At 37.4% G+C, this 22061-nt stretch overlaps 1 protein-coding gene across 2 annotated transcripts in view; it reads left to right on the top strand.

The window, feature by feature from the left end:
• The window catches only part of ATAD2B (ATPase family AAA domain containing 2B), a 156266-nt gene that overhangs the window by 13963 nt on the left and 120242 nt on the right, over positions 1 to 22061 (top strand). For both annotated transcript variants that reach the window (XM_036872889.1, XM_036872891.1), the window contains exons 2-6: positions 8495 to 8646; positions 15098 to 15147; positions 15501 to 15654; positions 16908 to 17010; positions 18769 to 18877. In XM_036872889.1, coding sequence (XP_036728784.1) covers positions 8495 to 8646; positions 15098 to 15147; positions 15501 to 15654; positions 16908 to 17010; positions 18769 to 18877 — 568 coding nt within the window. The remainder of the gene's footprint in view (positions 1 to 8494; positions 8647 to 15097; positions 15148 to 15500; positions 15655 to 16907; positions 17011 to 18768; positions 18878 to 22061) is intronic.

A 22061-nucleotide genomic window follows, 5' to 3' on the forward strand; every position in this document is an offset into this window, starting at 1 on the left:
CCTCAGCTCACTTCTATATATTTTTTTCCCTTTCTGTATTCTTTCATGATGATTGTTTAGAAATATTAAACTAGTAAGCCATTGCTCTTGGGATATTTGAGGAAATTTTAGGACATTTTGTGTGCCTGAAGTTTTAGGACTTTGTAGAATAGTACTGGCTCTAAGAAAATAAACAGCAGTGTGAGTTTTGTTTCCTGAAGTCATGGTAACTGCTGCCTCTGTGAATTCTTTTTACAAATGAAAGAAAAAGAAATTGAACTTCTAAGCTCTCTCATGAAAACAGGAGTACCTGTTTTTAAGAAAGGTAGAAAAAAAGCCTGTCTTATAAAGGAAATTGGAAAATATTGATTGCACCCATATACTTTCTGATCTAACCTGTTGGCAGTTCCTATTCTGTTTTTTCTTGTCTCTTGAGGATCTTTTTCTCATTAGTTATCTTGCTCTTTTTTTTTTTTTTTGGCCTTGCTGTGTAGCTTGTAGGATCTTAGTTCCCCAACCAGGGATCGAACCTGGCATTGAGAGTGCCAAGTTCTAACCCATGGACTGCCAGGGAAGTACCCTCTTTAAAATTTTATTGTATTTTATTCTCTTCTGTGGTTCCTTTTCTTCTGTTTACAAGAATTCAGGTCTTCTTTTTAAAAAAGAAAATCCTTCACTGCCTTCTTTGACTTTGTAACCTCTTTAAGCCTATTATCTTATTCTTCTTAATTCTGACACATAAGAGTAGCTCTGTAGTTTATCAGCTGTACATTCTTACCGCTCAGTGGGTTCTTCACTTAGTGATTTCCACCTCAGCATTTTGCAGAAATTGCCCTATCAGAAGTTACAGTGTTGGGCTTCACTGGTGGCGCAGTGGCTGAGAGTCTGCCTGCCTAATGCAAGGGACACGGGTTCGAGCCCTGGTCTGGGAAGATCCCACGTGCCGCGGAGCAGCTGGGCCCGTGAGCCACAATACTGAGCCTGCGCGTCTGAAGCCTGTGCTCCACAACAAGAGAGGCCACGATAGAGAGAGGCCCGCGCACCGCGGTGAAGAGTGGTCCCCGCTTGCCGCAACTAGAGAAAGCCCTCGCACAGAAACGAAGACCCAACACAGCCGTAAATAAATAAATAAATACTTAAAAAAAAAAAAAGTAAAAGTCTATTAATTTAAAAAAAAAAAAAAGGAAGTTACAGTGACCTCCTAATTACCAATCTACATGTTTATCAGCTTTCATCCTGTTTAGTCTTTTTGTTTTTTTAATTTAATTAATTTATTTAATTTATTCACTTTTGGCTGTGTTGGGTCTTCCGGGCTTTCTGTAGTTGCCGTGAGCGGGGTCTACTCTTTTTTTTTGGGGTCTACTCTTTCTTGCGGTGTGCGGGTTTCTCATTGCGGTGGCTTCTCTTGTTGCAGAGCACAGGCTCTAGGGCGCATGGGCTTCAGTAGTTGCAGCACGTGGGCTCAGTAGTTGTGGCACACAGGCCTAGCTGCTCCGTGGAATGTGGGGTCTTCCCGGACCAGGGCTCGAACCTGTGTCCCTTGCATTGGCAGGCGGATTCTTAACCACTGCACCACCAGGGAAGCCCCATTGTTTAGTCTTTTTGGAACCAACTTCCACTCCCCCTGTTTGAGTGAGACACTGTATTTTTCTTTAGTTTATATGAGATCCTTTCTGCTTATCCCTTTTTTTAAAAAAAAATAATTAATTAATTAATTAATTTAGTTTTGGCTGTGTTGGGTCTTCGTTTCTGTGCAAGGGCTTTTTCTAGTTGGGGCAAGTGGGGACCACTCTTCATCGCGGTGCGCGGGCCTCTCACTGTCGTGGCCTCTCTTGTTGTGGAGCACAGGCTCCAGACGCGCAGGCTCAGTAGTTGTGGCTCACGGGCCTAGTTGCTCCGTGGCACGTGGAATCTTCCCAGACCAGGGCTCGAACCCGTGTACCCTGCATTGGCAGGCAGATTCTCAACCACTGCGCCACGAGGGAAGCCTGCTTATCCCTTTAATGTAGGCATTTTTTAAAGGTTTTGACTTTTGCCCTCTTGTTTTTTATTCTATATATTATTACTTGTAATGCTTTTATTACAATTTCATATCTATCTCTAGCCCTCACATCACTCTATCTCAGAACTGCATTTCCGACAGTCTGATAGACATCTCCCTAGATTTCTGGCTAGAATTCTAAACCTTATTTTCAAAATTGGAATTCACTGTTACATTTCTCCCATCAACATATGCCTCCCGTCCCCTCACCTTCCTCCATAGCTCCTAAAACACAAAAACCACTTTTTACACCTGCCCAGTCTTTATTTTGAATACTGGTATTACTAATATTTTAATTATTCAGCTTTCTGTAATCAATTTCTTATTTTCTACTTTTACAATTCTATATGAGGCCATCATCAAGACTTGAATTAATCTATTGGTCTGCTAATTCACTTATTTCCTAGAATTTTTCATTTTTTAATGCTGTACTTGGGTACATTCTTTTTGTCTTTACATTAAAGTACAGGTTCTGGATTTCTGACAAATTGTGGTCTGGTCAGGAAGCCTTCCCTGAAAACCAGGGCAGTGTAAATTCTTCTCTGTTTTATTATTTTCAACTTCTTTTACCTATTTTTACAAGATTTATGGTACAATAGTGTTCAGTATTTGTGGTAGCTGATGAGTATGGTTAAGAAACTCTTAAGACTCAAGGAGAAAATCATTTCTGTAAATTGGAAAAATTTTCTGCCTGATTTTAGAAGGTTAGAGTTTAAGAGAAAAAGTCAGTTAGGTGGGGATGACTTAACTTTTCATTGTACTTTTACTTTCTGTAGGATTTGACACTATTACTCTTATACTTCTCTTGGAAGTTATCTCATCCTTGAATCATGTTCCTCTGACCATTCTATGTGTTACATTACTGTTACAAAATAAAGTCCATGTGATTTATGATGTCTTCCTTCATCTCTGTTAGCAATTATCATTTTTTGCTTTCAGAGAATTGTGTATTTCTATTATAGTACTTACTATAATATGCCGTATATCATTACTGTGACTGTTTGTGAACTCAACAGATTGTGTATTGGGTTGTAAGCAGGTTTTAATCTTTTTTTACCATCCCCCCCCCAACCCCCATGTCTTATGTACCCAGTAGGTCCTCAACAAATGTTTGTTAAATGAAATTATTCCCTGAGTTTGAAATGCCTTTCCTGCTTGTGGATTGTAGTCACTCTGACACATATTGCTAAATGACTGTGGGTAGGTTGCATAATCTCTCTTAAATATTTTTGTCCTGAAACTGGCAACGCCTTCCCTCAAAGGGTTAGGTTATAATTAACTAGTAAAATGCTTTGAAGAAGTTAAAGTTGAGCATTATGATCATCCTATTAAAGGTGAACTGTTAGTATCAGGTTTGTAGGTAAAAACTTTCCCAAAGCTTGAAGTTAATTAAATGGTGTTGAAGTAATTATTTTGTAGAATTTACATTTTGGTTATTTGCTTTATTTAAATCCCTATATTTCTTTGGAGGGAAGGAGTCTTTTGTAATGCTATTTATTCTGAGGTCTCTGTCACTGAGCCAAATCACGATTGAAACCCTTTCATTGTAAGAGTGGTACAGTAGTGCAGTGCAGCAGTTAGGATGATGTGCGTCATATTATACTTGAACTGTTTTATATGCCAGAGGTCCTCAGACTTTCGTGTACTAAGAATCATTCAGAGGCCCTCATTTAAAATATCCCACCTCCAGAGCTCTAGTTTAGCAGGTTATGTTTGTTTAATGAGAAGTCAGGTGCTTTATGATTCAGTTAGTATGTGGACAACACTTTGAGAGACACTCCTGAATGCAACTGTAAAAAGCCAGTAGAACATGAGAGAATGAGTAATAAATAAACACAAACTCATTTAAATGGATATTCAAAGAGTTATATAATAACTCACATTATTTAAAAAATGGCTAGACTTCAGATATTTTACTATTTTGTCTTTAATTAAGTAGGTACATAGTACTTATTCTCAGAGTGTGTTTGTGAAACTTCAATACCTACAGATGCTCCATGAAAAAAGAGCTTGATCAAATAAGCTTGTGAAATGTTATATACTGTCTTCCATACTTACAGCTATACTGCATATTAACTTTTTTTTTTTTTGGCGGCACCTTGCGGCAAGTGGGATCTTAGTTCCCTGACCAGGGATTGAACCCAAGCCCCTTGCATTGGAAGCCTGGAGTCTTAACCACTGGACTGCCAGGGAAATCCCTGCATATTAACATATTAAAGACTATTACAAGTCCTGAAGCAAAAAACCTTGGACCTCATCGTTTCTCAAATTTATTTGTCCATGAGCCTTCCTTTGTTTCTCCTAATGATTTCTATTAATTTACAGAACAAACTTGGGAAAGTCTTGCCTTTTTTTTCTTGGTATTGTGTGGAATTAAAAAGAAGTAGAGTATTTTTTATAATTAAAGAACTTAAAATGTTACTTGAATGTTAAGACTTGGATGTGACACTTTAAAGATGGTAAATACATAATGCTAAATTGAATATAATTAAGTGCCAAAATGTAGAGTTGCAGCTACAGAGGGAAAAAGGTCAATTTAGGTTAGATTCTTCAGGTAAGATTTTGAGGGACAGATGGGTCTTGAAGGATGTGTGGTGGGATTTGATTAGGAGTAATGCTGGCTTGGACTATCTAAATTGGTAAAGTAGTTTACAGGTATCAGTTTCTTTATTCACAAATATGTCTTAGCTTAGAACATATGACAGTGCTTCCTCAGTGACTTATTTGTTGAATATGTTATATAGTAATGCTTTTCAAACTAATGTGTAGAAGAATTATCTGGGGAATCTTGTCAAAAATGGTTTCTGATTGGATGGGTCAGGGGTGCAGCACATTTGAAGTGACAAATGTAGAGGCTGATCAAGTCTTGGATCAGTAGTTGAGTAAGATGACCTTTGAGGCACACTTTAACCTTGGTATTTTATAAATATTCTAGGGTGGAGTGTCTGAGGTAGTAGACAGAGAACAATATTAGGAATGGAAGGACCTAAATTCTAGGTTTTTTTTTTTTTTCTCAAGTTCTGTCAGTCATTTGTTAGCCATATGACCTTGGGCTAGAGTTAGTTAACTTATGTCTGAGCTTCTCTGTTTACTCTGTTAAAGGGTGGGGTTGGAGAAGGCAAGGGCCTGAGGAAGTGAAATAATACAATTTTTAAAAACCCATTTCTGTGACCTCCCTGGTGGTCCAGTGGTTAAGAATCTGCCTTCCAATGCAGGGGACGCAGGTTCGATCCCTGGTCGGGGAACTAAGATCCCACGTGCCATGGGGCAGCTAAGCCCGCGAGCTGCAACTACCGAGCCCACGTGCTCTGGAGCCTGCACGCCACAACTAGAGAGAAGCCCGCATGCCTCAACGAAGAGCCCGTGCGCTGCAGTGAAGGATCCCGTGCACCGCAACTGAGACCCAACGCAGCCAAAAATAAATAAATAAATAAATAAAGTAAAAAAGAAAAAGAAACATCCATTTCTTAAGTACATTAAGCATGTTTACTGTTAAATACTATTACATGATTGAATTGCATCTTAAATGGTTTTTCCCACCTCTATGTGGGATGGTTTGGAAGTAGCTAGTTTTTCTGGGGAACTTAAACTAATAAGCGGAGGTGTATGTTACACAACTAACATGTTTATTATCCTTACTTATGGACAGTTTGATGTTTGAATTTCTGATTGTTTTTTCCTTTGTGCCTTTTAGTACGAATGTGGTCTTGTGGCTTTAAAACTAGTTCATGGTAAATTGTATTACAGCACAAAATAAAAAATTGGTCTTTTTGTAAAAAACATTTTAGTAAGTGGATATTAATTCTATAGGTTATACTTGGATCCTTTAAACATATATTGCAAGTATTTCTCATGTTTGCGAGTGGCTACATTTTGACTATTTGTGTAATGTAGTTGTGTTGCTTTGGGAACATATGATACAGAAATGACATTTATGAAATGGATAGTTTTTATATTTTTTCTTTTTTTTAAATAAATTTATTTATTTTTGGCTGCATTGGGTATTTGTTGCTGCACGCGGGCTTTCTCTAGTTGCGGCGAGAGGGGGCTGCTCTTTGTTGCGGTGTGCAGGCTTCTTGTTGCGATGGCTTCTCTTGTTGTGCAGCCCGGGCTCTAGGCAAGCGGGCTTCAGTAGTTGTGGCGCGTGGGCTCAGTTGTGGCTCGTGGGCTCTAGAGCGCAGTCTCAGTAGTTGTGGCGCACGGGCTTAGTTGCTCCGCAGCATGTGGGATCTTCCCGGACCAGGGCTCGAACCCGTGTCCCCTGCATTGGCAGGCGGATTCTTAACCACTACGCCACCAGGGAAGTCCCTATATATTTTTCTTAAAAGAAATTTGTAGCATAAAGGGAAATAACTCAAAAATGTTTAAATGGTAGTATATTGAAAATGATCATACATGCTTTTGAAATACTGATCTATAATCTTAAGTGATAAAGTATTAGCATATGAATTAAATCTTCTCTAAAGAAAAGGTAACCCTTTCCTCCACTCTCTTCCCCACCTGTCCAGCACCCAAGGAATTGGGTGGCGAAGAGGAAAGCTGCTCCTCAGAGACAGTGACTCCCCTAGTTTGAAGACATGAAGCTAGGGAGGGATTAGCGGAAGTGTGATGGATGGAGGTCTCGGGTTGAGAGATTGGTTACATTAAACAAATTAATTAATTGAAAGAACAAATGAATAAATGTATTTGAAGATAATGGAAGCTGTGTTTCTCATTGGAAAGGACTTACAAACATAAAAAGGGAGAGTCTAGAAAGAAACTTAAGGTATGGAATTAGTTGAAAGCATTGGTGTACACACATTTTTTAAATTATTATTTATGCACAGATAAAGAAATAGGTATAGATGTCTATATTTCTATGTATCTATATAAATTAATATATTTCCTAGCTTTCTCTGCTGAGAGGACTCAATAGTAGTGAAACCCCAGTAACATTGAGCACACCTAAGTGCCCAGATCTTGATTTCTGAATACTATCCTTGACTAAAAGGAACCTGAGCTTAATTTCTAGGGTCAGGAAGGGAGAGTACAAGATGAGCCTACAGATTTCTTTTGTGCCAGAAAGTAAGGAAGTACTCACAATGATGGGGACATGTCAAAAGAATATTGGAACCAGTTTGAAAGGGCTCCTGATGGCCAAATCTTGTATAATTTGAGCAAAGAAATAGAGTAATGGATTAAAACCCACAGAATAAAGTAAGAATCCATGAATCCATACTGATATAAATAAATGAGTGAATGAGTAAGGAGGGTTGGGGAGGGAAAATTCTTTTTATTTAGTTTTTGGTTGCATCGGGTCTTAGTTGTGGCACTCAGGATCTTTTGTTGTGGTGTACAGGCTTCTCTCTAGTTGTGGCGCGCGGGCTCATTAGTTGCGGTGTGTGGGCTTCAGAGTGCGAGGGCTTAGTTGCCCCGTGGCCTGTGGGATCCTAGTTCCCTGACCAGGGATTGAACCGGTGTCCCCTGCATTGCAAGACAGATTCTTAACCACTGGACCACCAGGGAAATCCCGGGAAAATTCTTTAAAGTAGGATGCCAACTAAAACATATAGGAGTGATAACGATTAGATAATTACCACCATGATGGTATTGGATAAAGGCAAGAGTAGTCAATGAATGCTGTGGCTAGTGGGTGGAGGTTTGATGAGGAACAGGATATTTGTGAATTATCAGAATGATTTCACATAAACTAATCAAATACAAAGGGAAAAATAGTGACTTTATGGTGGAGAAACCTGGCAGACACCAACTTGACTAGGTGATCAAGGTTATACCTAATGATGGGTAGGTATAGTATGCATAATATCATGTCTGTATATTCTTTCTATGAATGTTATGGCCTGAATTGGGTTACGAGGAACATCAGATAGACCCAGACTGATAGTCATCCTGGAAAATAAAAAGCCTTTATTCTTTACAGTCAAGGGCATGAAAATGGGGAAAGATTAAAGGATTGTTCCAGATAGAAGGAGACAGAGGAGATCTGATAAGTACATACAATATATGTTCCTGGGTAGGATCCTGAACCAGAAAGGAAAGAGAGACCTTGCTGGGACATTTGATAAAATTTGAATGTGTCCATGGACTGGCTCTGTGTTATATCAATGATGATTTCCTAATTGGGAGGTTTGAATGATGCTAATATAGCAGAGTGTTCTTATTTTGGGAGTTACACACTGGAGTATTTAGGAGAGGAATGATGAATCATGTCATAAAAAGTTGTATCTACACATATTCTGTAGGCTTGAAACTATTTTAAAATAAAAACAAACTAAGCATACTTTTCTGAGGATAAATTTATCTTTCTAACTTTTTTGTTTCTGTATTTACAGATTATTACATTTTGCCACACTTGTAGAGAGATTCCTTCAGTAAATGTTTATTGGTTGAATAAGCACTGTACTTTATCCAAGAATTTAAGAATTCTGTGAATTTTAATAGGATAATAAATACATTTTAAACTTTGTCTTTCAGAAAGCTGAAGTTGATGGTAGTTTAAGTGATAGCCATGTGTCTCCTCCAGCTAAACGCACTTTGAAACAACCTGATTCTGTTTGCAAAGACAAATCAAAATCACGAAGTACTGGTCAGCGAGAGGAATGGAACATATCAACTGGACAGGCCAGGTGAGAATGGAGAACTCCTCCATTGTTTTTTCATGAATTATTTGATGTGATTCAGGGCTGATAATTGCTAATTTTCTTAAATTGTAAAGCCACCTGGCTAGAGATACTTATAAATTGTATTAAGCTTATTTTATAATTTCTGTATGTAATTTTATTTTCTGTAAATATGCCAAAAATATATGTAGTATGTAATAGAAACTAATATTACTAAAACAATAAGAATTTTGATAGGTCTTGAATGTGCATACATGTTTATAGTCCTGAAAATTTAAATAAAAACATAAGGTTAAAATTATATTTTTTACTTGAAAATAAGATAAAATCTCCCCTTCCTAAAATTATTAAGTATTCCACTTGAATTGGTATACTAAAATGTAATAAAATCTAAATTAATTTTTAAAGAAATCTTTTCATCTGTCTGGTTGTTTTCAACTTAAATTTGCTTTGTGTCTGTTTCGATATGTATTAGAAAACAATTTTACTCACTTAACCAAAGTAAGTGGTACTAATTTAATGTAGATAGGATAGGTGTACACACACTCAGAAAAGATTTAAATTTTGAGCTTAGAGTCTTTAGCTTCTCTTTTTTCCAGTGTTTGATGTAGAAGTGCTAATGATGTGCCAACTGCAAACCATAAGTAAAAGGGAATTCCTTTTTGACAGTATTTTGATTTTATGTGTGTAGGTAAATTCGGGATACTCTTAGGCTTTAATGAAAATAATCTTTGCAGTTATATAGATTTTAACAGGCATTGTACATTTACTAGTCTCTAAAGAGTCTTTACCTATTTTAATATGTATTTAAAATTTTTAATTTTGCATTTTCTGGGAGTTAAGTAGAAGATTATGTGAATCATAGTCTATTGATTTTTTTTTTTTAACTTTACCATACTCCTTCATCTGTGAGATGAAACAGATCCAGATAACTATAATGATGTTACTTAAAATAAGTACAGCCCTTTAATTACACTTCTACACTTGATCTACCTGTTATAATCTGTATCCTGTATTTATTAAATGAGTGAATCAAGCTTCTTTTTCTAGTAAATGTTCTAAAAAGTGTTCTTGTAGTGTTAAAAGTTTGACCTTTAATTGTAAGATAATTTTAACAGTAAGATAATTTTAACAGTTTAATTCAGGTGTAAGTCTCTGATACCATAGTTTTGCCACATCTTAGCCACTCAAATCTTTTATGTAAATTAATCTTGATCATGTCTTTCATGTAAAAAGGCTTAAAATTTTTTTGAGGGGAGAGAGTTTTGCTTCCATTTAGGTACCTTAGAGTTTGATATTCCTTGAAAAAAATATTAAGTACATTTTGAATAAAAAGCTTAAGAAATAATGAATACTAATAAAATTTACTGTTTTTTTTTTTTTGTCAGGAGAATAATGTTTAGCAGTTCACACAATTTTAAAAGTTTTTTGAGTTAAACTTTCATCAAGGGATGTGATTAAGTGCTACACTGTTAGAATTAGACTCTTTTAGTGTTTCAGATGACCTGAAAAGAAAATGCCATTTGACCTATCAGATTCAACAGAATTGAATTTTAGGGAAACTTGTAGTTAAAGATATTTTAGATTTTGAGATAGTATAAATACAAAAATCAGGATTTATTTGAAGGTTTGTATTAATTTTTATGTTATGAACCTGAGAATCCTAATTCCTTTATTTTGGTACTCTAAAGTCTTAGGAGCATCTAAGGTAAAATGACTTTCACAAAAGTTCTTTCACAAAAATAATTTGTTAAAATACAATTCATTGGAGGAAAATTGAATATAGATAAGAATTAGTATTAGCTATGAAAAATAATGAATCCTAAAGAACTTTGTTAACAACCACTATATTCTTTTTTTTTAAAACAAGTTATTTATTTGTTTATTTTGTTGATTTATTTACGGCTGCGTTGGGTCTTCGTTACTGCGTGCGGGCTTTTTCTAGTTGCAGCGAGCAGGGGCTACTCTTCATTGCGGTGCGCGGGTTTCTCATTGTGGTGGCTTCTCTTGTTGTGGAGCACGGGCTCTAGGCGCACGGGCTTCACTAGTTGTGGCACACGGACTCAGTAGTTGTGGCTCGCGGGCTCTAGAGTGCAGGCTCAGTAGTTGTGGCGCACGGGCTTAGTTGCTCCGTGGCATGTGGGATCTTCCTGGACCTGGGCTCAAACCTGTGTCCCCTGCATTGCATTCTTAATCACTGCGCCACCACGGAAGCCCAACAACCACTAAATTCTTTAAAGAAACTACTGTTGATTGGTGAAATAACTTACTTATTTTTCTTAAAAAAATTTTTTTATTAATTTATTTTTGGCTGCGTTTGGTCTTTGTTGCTGTGCGTGGGCTTTGTCTAGTTGCGGCAACCGGGGGCTACTCTTCGTAGCAGTGTGTGGGCTTCTCTTGTTGCGGAGCATGGGCTCTAGGTGTGCGGGCTCAGTAGTTGTGGCACGCAGGCTCAGTAGTTGTGGCTTGCGGGCTCTGGAGCGCAGTCTCAGTAGTTGTGGTGCACGGGCTTAGTTGCTTCACGGCATGTGGGTTCTTCCTGGACCAGGGCTCGAACCCGTGTCCCCTGCATCGGCAGGCGGATTCTTAACCACTGTGCTACCAGGGAAGTCCCGAAAATTTTGTTTTGTGGTCAGATGATGAGGGAGTAGTGAGGTGAGGCAGAAATGTAATCACCACTGCTGGGGCTCATGAGAATGAAGGCTGGTAGTGGTTAAAGTCTTTCCAAATGATTGCTTTTGCTGAATTGAGGTTTAAAATTCTCATAAATCATTGAATGCCTTGGGTTTATGTGGGAAAGGGAGAATAAGTAATGATTTCTGAGTCTGATATTGCATTTGTAGTGTGCTTCACATAATTAAAGGTGTAGAAACTTTTAATGTAATAATTATCTAATGCAGAGTGATACTGTCTCCATTTAAAAAATTTAGGATACAGAGATATAGGGAAATATCCCCCACTCACACCCCCTTTTTTTTTTAACGTCTTTATTGGAGTATAATTGCTTTACAATGGTGTGTTCGTTTCTGCTTTATAACAAAGTGAATCAGCTATACATATACATATATCCCCATGTCTCCTCCCTCTTGCGTCTCCCTCCCTCCCTCCCACCCTCCCTATCCCACCCCTCTAGGTGGTCACAAAGCACCAAGCTGATCTCTCTGTGCTATGCGGCTGCTTCCCACTGGCTATCGATTTTACATTTGGTAGTGTATGTATGTCCGTGCCACTCTCTCAGTTTGTCCCAGCTTACCCTTCCCCTTCCCCCTGTCCTCAGGTCCATTCTCTAGTAGGTCTGCGTCTTTATTTCCGTCCTGCCCCTAGGTTCTTCATGATTTTTTTTTTTTTTTTTTAGATTCCATATATATGTGTTAGCATATGGTATTTGTTTTTCTCTTTCTGACTTACTTCACTCTGTATGACAGTCTCTAGGTCCATCCACCTCACTACAAATAACTCAGTTTCATTTCTTCTTATGGCTGAGTAATATTCCATTGTATATATGTGCCACATTTTCTTTATCCATTCATCTGTCGATGGACACAGGTTGCTTCCATGTCCTGGCTATTGTAAACAGAGATGCAGTGAACATTGTGGTACATGACTCTTTATGAATTATGGTTTTCTCAGGGTATATGCCCAGTAGTGGGATTGCTGGGTCATATGGTAGTTCTATTTTTAGTTTTTTAAGGAACTTCCATACTGTTCTCCATAGTGGCTGTATCAATTTACATTCCCACCAACAGTGCAAGAGGGTTCCCTTTTCTCCACACCCTCTCCAGCATTTATTGTTTGTAGATTTTTTGTTGATGGCCATTCTGACCGGTGTGAGGTGATACCTCATTGTAGTTTTGATTTGCATTTCTCTAATGATTAATGATGTTGAGCATTCTTTCATGTGTTTGTTGGCAAACTGTATACCTTCTTTGGAGAAATGTCTATTTAGGCCTTCTGCCCATTTTTGGATTGGGTTGTTTGTTTTTTTTGATATTGAGTTGCATGAGCTGCTTGTATATTTTGGAGATTAATCCTTTGTCTGTTGATTCGTTTGCAAATATTTTCTCCCATTCTGAGGGTTGTCTTTTCATCTTGTTTATGGTTTCCTTTGCTGTGCAAAAGCTTTTAAGTTTCGTTAGGTTCCATTTGTTTATTTTTGTTTTTATTTCCATTTCTCTAGGAGGTGGGTCAAAAAGGATCTTGCTGTGGTTTATGTCACAGAGTGTTCTGCCTATGTTTTCCTCTAAGAGTTTTATAGTGTCTGGCCTTACATTTAGGCCTTTAATCCATTTTGAGTTTATTTTTGTCACAGCCCCTTTTAAAAATAAAGGAGACTTCATAATCATAAAGGATTTATTAGAGGATTAATTTAAGCAGTGAACCCACCTGGTTACATTTTAAGTGATTAATTTTTGGCAACATTGATTTAAGAGACTTTTTAGGCACCTTTATTATTGTATAGGCAGACCAACCCTTAAAACCCCAATAGTCTCTATTTTTATACCCAAGTATTTCATATTCTATCTCCTTTTTATAAAGAGAAATGATAATTGTAAAATGATGACAATAAACTATAATTGGTAATTGGATTGATTGAAGAACAAGTTTTTTTTTCTCCCCCCACCTTAAAATAGATCTTTTATTAGCAATGAAATAAAAGCCAAGTAAGCACTGTCTTCTTTAGAGGGACAAAAATTATTATTTTATTATTATTGCTTTTATCCCAGTGATATTACTATTGTTCATAAAGGTTTTAGATTTCTTTTGTAGAATGATTTTAGGGTTAGCATCTTATTCTTTTGAATAATTTAGGTGTGTAAAATTCCAACCATTTGGTCTTACATACAGCTAAAATTCATATGGAGCCAAGACTTGTGAATTAAGTGATTAAACTGAGTTAATGTTGTATTGGGTCCAAAGCCAAACTATATTTATTATTTTTCTATGTGGTTTTAAGTGGATTTTAAGAGTGTTTCTAGGGAATTCCACATGTATAATCTTCTAAGGAATGACCTGTGTTAACACATCAGTTCTATTACTTTATAGTCAAACTCATATACCAGGAGGATTGTGTATTTGTATATAAAGGTGCTAAAGATGAAATACTTTCTAAGAGGTAGTATATTAGAACAAGATGGTTGTGTTGTTTTTATGGGGAAAGGAGGGATGGAGTTTTTTATTTTGTGTTTTTGATAGTCTGAAGGCACAGAATAGTTTTTGTTCATACCTTTAGTCATCCTATCTGTGAGCTTTATTAGACAGGGGCATTTATAATTAATATTTATAACATTTAACATTTATAATTTTACATGAAGCATGCTGGAATAACCAAAAATGTTAGAATATTTTAGTTAAAAAATGTTGTGCAAACCACATAGATAAGCAGATGACAGTCATGTGTACTGTTTTTTTTTTTTTTGGCTGTGTTGGGTCTTTGTTTCTGTGCGAGGGCTTTCTCTAGTTGTGGCGAGCGGGGGCCACTCTTCATCGCGGTGCGCGGGCCTCTCACCGTCGTGGCCTCTCCCGTTGCGGAGCACAGGCTCCAGAAACGCAGGCTCAGCAGTTGTGGCTCACGGGCCCAGCCGCTCCGTGGCATGTGGGATCTTCCCAGACCAGGGCTCGAACCCGTGTCCCCTGCATTGGCAGGCAGATTCTCAACCACTGCGCCACCAGGGAAGCCCGTGTACTGTTTTTTGAATGTCCTCTCTCCCCCCTTTTTTAATCTTTGAAAATGATAATTGTTGGATATTTCAAAAAATACCCTAGTAAGTTTAAATTGATAGCTCTTTTACTATGTAACAATTTAGTTTTTGGTTTTGAATTTCTAATTATAGTAAGGTGTACTGTGACTTTTTTCATAAGTCTTCATGTTTTAATGACCCTTTAAGTATCTTTCTAGTGACTTAACATTTCTGTTCCTCCACCAAAAGGGAGAGTTGTACAATGGATTTTGAGAAATTAGCTAAGTTTTCATTTATTAGTTTAGGATGTGTAATATAATACTTTGGGGAAATTATTAAATGGTGTTGGTGTTCAAATACTTTTTTCATCTTACAGTTTATCATTTGAATAACTTTGTCATTGTTTGAATTTTATGTTGTCAACAAAAACCAATAGTAAATGTCTGTGACCATTGTTACTTATGGCATCAGTTAACTTTATGATACATATCAAGCTTAAGCCTTTTCATTGGATTTTAATTTATAGAGTTGAAGACAGTAAGTTCAGTTTATAATCTGTTATTAAAACTTTTCTTGAAGTAATGAAACGACTCTTAGCTCGTATATTTTATTAATTGGTATATTATCAGTCGTAGGGTAAAAAAATGTCTTTACTCTTAAAAAAGTAATATTACATTACTGACATTTTAAAGATTAAAATGATTCCACCAGTATTTGCATTTCTTGCTTCTTTAAATGAATGTTGATGTGTTTGCATATTAAATATAATTGTGTTCTAGGTTAACTTCTCAGCCTGGTGCTACATTACCAAACGGACATAGTAGCTTATGTGAGTATTCTGTTATGAAACTGGTTAGTATTGAAATTCTTATAATGTTGTTAAGAGTATTAAAGTGGGGTAAAATAGCGTAATTTACTAGTATGCTAAGTATACTGTTGGAAGTGACTGGATTTCAGTCATGGTAAATATGTAATTGTTAAACACTGAGAAATCAGTACAACTGAAATAATTTAAATTATTATGGCAGATTGTAAACAGTTATAGAAATTTTAGATTTTGGATATTTAAGCCATTTAAGAGGTTATAGTAAGATTTTTATAGTCTTTTAAAAGTAATTTTTGATTTTTTTTCTTTCTTTTTATACTCTATACTTTGAAATGGAAATTTCTCTCTTCTTGTAGCCCTTCGAAGCCATCCCCTTCGAGGCGAAAAGAAGGGAGATGGGGACCTTTCTTGTATAAATGGTGACATGGAAGTCAGAAAAAGTTGTCGTTCCAGGAAAAACAGATTTGAAAGCGTGAACCAGAGTTTGTTATTTGATCAACTAGTAAATAGGTATGAATGCTTTTGCAGTCAGCAGTTTCATGTAACTGTTGGTTTTTTTAAGCCAGTTATGTTTTAAAAAGTAACTTAAGCACTGACTTAGCAATCAGTACAATTATTTAAAAACTTAATTTGAATTAACCATGGTTAGCAATGATTGTCAGTTTCTAGTTACTTTATTAGATTTAATACAATTTATGTGATAGCTCATTTTTTCTCATACTTTATAAAGCTCTTGTGCATAGATAATATAAAAATAATTTTATTTTGACTTCACTACTATAGTCCTTTAATATTTGCTCATTTAACATTTGTGTTTTTGACAATTTTCAAGCAGCATTAAGTTTCATTATTGATATATATTAGGCATAGTTTTACTTAGTCAAGATTCTGAATTGAAAGTCTTTTGAGGCTGCACATGTTGGATGTAGCCTAGCTGACTGCTCAGTGTCTACATGCAATGAAACTTTATTCTTCTCAGGTAATAAATCCTCCTCCTTAATCACTGCCATATCCTGGAGAAGTGAGGTCAGTGTAATTGCTATTTGAAAGGAGAAGAAATTATATTCTATAGTGGTAGTGTCAAATTTGAGTATTAGTTATTATTCGTTAAGTACTTAGATCAGTATCTGGGCTATGTGTGTGTTTAAAACATAAAATATGCCAACGTTACCATATATTTTGTGGATGTCCGTGTCCTCTAATTTCTAAAAGTATCTATTCAGTTAACCTTATATTAGCTTTAAACTTTTTACAAATCCTTCTTCTATACAATTTTTAATACCATCTTCAAATAAAAAGATTTGAATTATTATTTTTTTTCAGTGCCTTTGGTCTGGTAGTCAGTTATTTGTAGTAGCATTATGAATTTAAATATTTGGAGACTTATAAACAAAGGTCTTATATTTGTAAGTTTTATTATATTAAGGTAGAAGATGTTCTGATTCCATCTTTTTTTTTTTTTTTGGCTGTGCTGCATAGCTTTTGGGATCTTAGTTCCCCATCCAGGGATCGAACCTGGGCCCCAGCAGTGAAAGTGCTGAGTCATACCCACTGGACCACCTGAGAATTCCCTGTTTCCATCTGTTTTTGAGGCATTATCTTCTGGTGGATGCCAGTTCAGAAACAGATATTAATTGGGATGTTAGGTACAGTTACATATCAGAGATGATTTAATTATGCGTTGACGAAGAGCTCTTTTACATGTATGACACAGTGTTTGAGTCCATGGTTGTCTAAACCCTAGTTTTATTATATAATTGTAGTACTGCTGAAGCTGTACTACAGGAAATGGACAACATAAACATTAGAAGGAATCGTCGATCAGGAGAAGTAGAACGGCTTCGAATGTGGACAGATACAGAATTTGTGAGTATATTAACTTTAACAATCTTTGCACGTATTTTTTATTTGGACTGAGGAATTGAGAGAGAGAGAGCAGCATTTGGATTTTCTTGAATTAACAGAATTGTTCCTTCTTCGTTTCCAGTTTAATCTGGGATTTTATTGTTTTCTTTCTTCTTTTATCCTTACCCCGCTTGCTACAAGCTTCCCCAAAAGACCCTCTACACTTCTGCAGAGGGTCATCTTAAAGTCCACCTCTGATTCTGTCACTTTTCTCATCGGAACCTTTAATGGTCTTTTTTTTTTTTTTTCGGCACTGTGCGGCACGTAGGATCTTAGTTCCCCGACCAGGGATTGAACCTGTGCCCTCTGCATTGGGAGGGCAGAGTCCTAACCACTGGACCAACAGGGAAGTCCCTTTAATGGTTTTTTTTTTTTTTTAAACCTATGTTTAAATGATTTTATTATTTATTTATTTATTTGGCTGTGTTGGGTCTTCGTTTCTGTGCGAGGGCTTCCTTTAGTTGCAGCAAGCGGGGGCCCCTCTTCATCACGGTGCGCGGGCCTCTCACTATCATGGCTTCTCTTGTTGCGAAGCACAGGCTCCAGACGCGCAGGCTCAGCAGTTGTGGCTCACGGGCCTAGTTGCTCTGCGGCATGTGGGATCTTCCCAGACCAGGGCTCGAACCCGTGTCCCCTGAATTAGCAGGCAGATTCTCAACCACTGCGCCACCAGGGAAGCCCCCTTTAATGGTTTTTTAATGTGTACTGAATTAATTAAAAACACCTTGACCTTCATAATCTGGTTTCAACTTTATCTTCTCACATACCATTGCCCAAATGTAAACGAATCATTCTTATTCTCCTATCTTTTACTCCTGTTAATACTTCTGGTTAAGGACTGATGCAATTCTACCTTTGTTTCAAGGCTCATTTCAGATGCTTCCTCCCCTCCTCCCCCAAACACGGCCGGCGGGGGTGGATTAATCTTTTTGAATTCTAGACTACTCTGTACCTTTTGCTTGTGGGATCTCAGTTCCCTGACCAGGGATTGAACCCAGGGCACAGCAGTGAAAGCCCAGAATCCTAACCACTAGGCCACCAGTGAACGCCCATGTATCTTTCTTTATGGCATTAAACTTGTTCTACTTTATTTTATTTTATTATTATTACTTTTTATAAAATTTATTTATTTATTTATTTTCGGCTGTGTTGAGTCTTTGTTGCAGCGCGCGGGCTTCTCATTGTGGTGGCTTCTCTTGTTGCGGAGCACGGGCTTTAGGCACGCGGGCTTCAGTAGTTGTGGCACGTGGGCTCAGCAGTCGTGGCTCGCGGGGTCTAGAGCACAGGCTCAGTAGTTGTGGTGCGCAGGCTTGGTTGCTCCGTGGCATGTGTGATCTTCCCAGACCAGGGCTCGACCCCGTGTCTCCTGCACTGGCAGGCGGATTCTTAACCACTGCGCCCCCAGGGAAGCCCTCTACTTTCTTTTATAGTTACCTGTTACTTGACTTGTTTTATCCTATTAGGCTGTAATTTGCTTAAGGGAGAAAGTATGTCCATGGCATTGTAGTTTTACATTTTCAAATATTGTATAAGTTTTATTTGTTTCTCCTCTTGTTTCTTACATGTAATGAATTCAGTAAGGTCCATTTTCATGAATCTTTGCCTTGCAAATAGGTCCTCAATAAATTTTATTGAATGGGCACGTCCCATTGGGTTAATGATATTTATAGCTGGGAATAAAATTCATGTTAATATTTGACAGATTTCTCTCTTTAAAAGGAAAACATGGATATGTATTCAAGAGTGAAAAGGCGAAGAAAGTCACTGAGAAGAAATAGTTACGGGATACAAAATCATCATGAAGTCTCTACTGAGGGTGAAGAAGAAGGTTTGTAAAAGCACCTTATGAAATAAATTCTACAAAGTTCAGGTGGGAGGGAAGAAAATATGTACAAGTAATATATGTGTAATATTGCAGGATGGGTGATTTTTGGCTTTAGAGGTCTATGTTACATAATTTGGAATAATTTTTATTCCATTGGCATTTCTGAGTATTCATTTTCTTCATTTGGAAAAATGCCTTTGCGGTACACTATGCATTGTTATGTAATATATCTTATTAGTAGCTATTGGTAGTCCTTAAGTGACCTAATCTGGTGTAGCATTTGCCATGGACTGATTTGCTTGTTAGGTGAGGCCTCTTGTATTTAGCTATGTTCTAACTAGAAGTTTGTGTCCATAGCCACCTTCTTTCCATAGCCTCTAAATCTCGGATTATTTGGGTCTCAAATTTAGTTATGGACAGAGGAGTAGTAAATGGTACAGTTAAGAGAAAGAGAGACAGCCAGTACTAGTGGAGGGAGTTGTATTGCTCTTTTCTGAGGCCTGTCTGGGTTTTGAATTGACGAATCCTGACTGGATTTGTCGGGCTGGAGCTGGGAACAGATGAAAGCACGTTTGCCCCAAGGATTATAAATTGATGACCAGTGCATCCATAGGATTTAATTCTGTAGGTGTTAACCTTCTTTATTAAAATGGATTTTCAGAAGATTTGGTGTACTGTAAATGCAAGGTAGTTGTATTTCACCAGGGAATCTTATTAGTTCTACTATTTGTGTAGCTTAGATGGAGAAGAATGGGTTTATTTCTCAAATTCTGTAATTAATATATTATTAGCAAGTTTTGAAGAGGTGATATTTCTAATGAAGGTATTTTATTGAGCAGATATTATTGTTGTTACAGCTAGAACCTCTGTATTGCTTCCTTTGGAGAAAATCAGTATAGGTGAGACAGATTTATAATGTGATTTTTGCCTTATCTTTAACTGAACATCTTTGTAGATTTCCCAGAGTAGATTTGCCATGTATAGAATTTCTTCCCATAATAAATAATGCAAGGTTTTTTTTCAAAAAGTAATTTTTTTTGAAGGTTTAAGGAAACTTATTTGGGTGCAAGTGATTTATAGTGTTATTTAGTTAAGTAATACTGTATTTGCTGATTTTCTCTATAACTTAATAATAAACATTTGAAAAAACTTACAGGAAGCTTTCAGATGTCATGAGTAAATTGTAAAGTCCTTTGCATTTTTAGTTTCTTATTTCACTGAGCATGGCTGACAGTTTTAACATTTTTCCAATGTCTTAATGTGATTGTGTTATAGTGACAATTCCTGTGGTTAAAAAGTTAATCATAAAGTACATTGCATTTGAGGACCATAAGCTTATAAAGTTTCACGAGACTTTTATTTTAAACTATAAATAGATGTCACATTATAGCTATAGCCAAAGTGCTTTTTTTTTTTTTTTTTTTTAAATTTATTTTTTTTTGGCCACGCCGGGCAGCATGTGGAATCTTAGTTCCCCCACCAGGGATTGAACCCGTGCCCCCTGCATTGGAAGCACAGCGTCTTAACCACTAGACTGCCAGGGAAGTCCCCCAAACCACGTTTTAAAAATAAACTTTTAGAATTTATGTACATTATAATTTACTTTTTATTTATTTATTTATTTATTTTAAAATTTATTTTTGGCTGCATTGGGTCTTCTTTGCTGTGTGCGGGCTTTCTCTAGTTGTGGTGAGCGGGGGCTACTCTTTGTTGTGGTGCATAGGCTTCTCATTGTGGTGGCTTCTCCTGTTGTGGAGCACGGGCTCTAGGCACGCTGGCTTCAGTAGTTGTGGCGCACGGGCTCAGTTGCTCCACGGCATGTGGGATCTTCCCGGACCAGAGATCGAACCTGCGTCCCTGCCCCGGCAGGTGTATTCTTTACCGCTGCACCACCAGGGAAGTCCCGTAATTTATTTTTTAAATGTATAGCTAGGTGAATTATCATAAAGCGATCACTCATGTCAAGGCATAAACTATTACCAATACCCCAGAAATCTGCTTTATGCTCTCTCCCAATCCCTGCCTGAATTTTTCTACCAAAATGACTAATCTGTGTTTACCTGTTGTCAACAGGCCTAACAAACCATTATACTGCCAACAAAAATTGCTTTTTTTTTTACTAATTTTTGGCCATGGTATTCTATTTATTTATTTATTTATTTATTTATGGCTGTGTTGGGTCTTCGTTTCTGTGGGAGGGCTTTCTCTAGTTGCGGCAAGTGGGGTCCACTCTTCATCGCGGTGCGCGGGCCTCTCATTATCGTGGCCTCTCTTGTTGTGGAGCACAGGCTCCAGTCGCGCAGGCTCAGTAGTTGTGGCTCACGGGCCTAGTTGCTCTGCGGCATGTGGGATCTTCCCAGACCAGGGCTGGAACCCGTGTCCCCTGCATTAGCAGGCAGATTCTCAACCACTGCGCCACCAGGGAAGCCCAACAAAAATTGCTCTTGCTGTAAGATTAGTAATTATCTTTTAAGAATTTTTTTTTTGAACTATCAAGTAGTATGTGAATACTGACCTTATTCAGTGGTTAACTGGGCATTGAATGAAGTGTGCTGTAATAAAGTTTTGAATCATATTCTATTATTGCTTTGTATGACCAAAAAGGTAATACAGAAAGATTGAAAGGTCATAGGTAAATCAGGAGCTCAAATATGATCATATTGATATATTTAGCAGAGAACTAATATTTGTAAGAAAGGCATTTTCTTTTACATCTGTCGTTTGTTTTTTTTAATTAATGTATTTAATTTGGGCTGCGTTGGGTCTTTGTTGCTGCACGCGGGCTTTCTCTAGTTGTGGTGAGCAGGGGCTACTCTCAGTTGTGGTGCACGGGCTTCTCATTGAGGTGGCTTCTCTTGTTGCGGAGCATGGACTCTGGGCTCTAGGCGTGTGGGCTTCAGTAGTTGTGGTTCGAGGGCTCAGTAGTTGTGGCTCGCGGGCTCTAGAGTGCAGGCTCAGTAGTTGTGGCACAAGGGCTTAGTTGCTCTGCGGCATGTGGGATCTCTTCCCGGACCAGGGATTGAACCTGTGTCCCCTCCATTGGCAGGTGGATTCTTAACCACTGCGCCACCAGGGAAGTCCCCATCAGGGTTCATTTTTAATTGTATTGATTTATGCTGTATCATACAATGTTGACACTTTTAAAGCTCACTTGTGCAGAAAGAATAAAATTAAAATATAAATATTC

Source organism: Balaenoptera musculus, chromosome 13, assembly GCF_009873245.2.
Source record: "Balaenoptera musculus isolate JJ_BM4_2016_0621 chromosome 13, mBalMus1.pri.v3, whole genome shotgun sequence".
Taxonomy (NCBI): domain Eukaryota; kingdom Metazoa; phylum Chordata; class Mammalia; order Artiodactyla; family Balaenopteridae; genus Balaenoptera; species Balaenoptera musculus.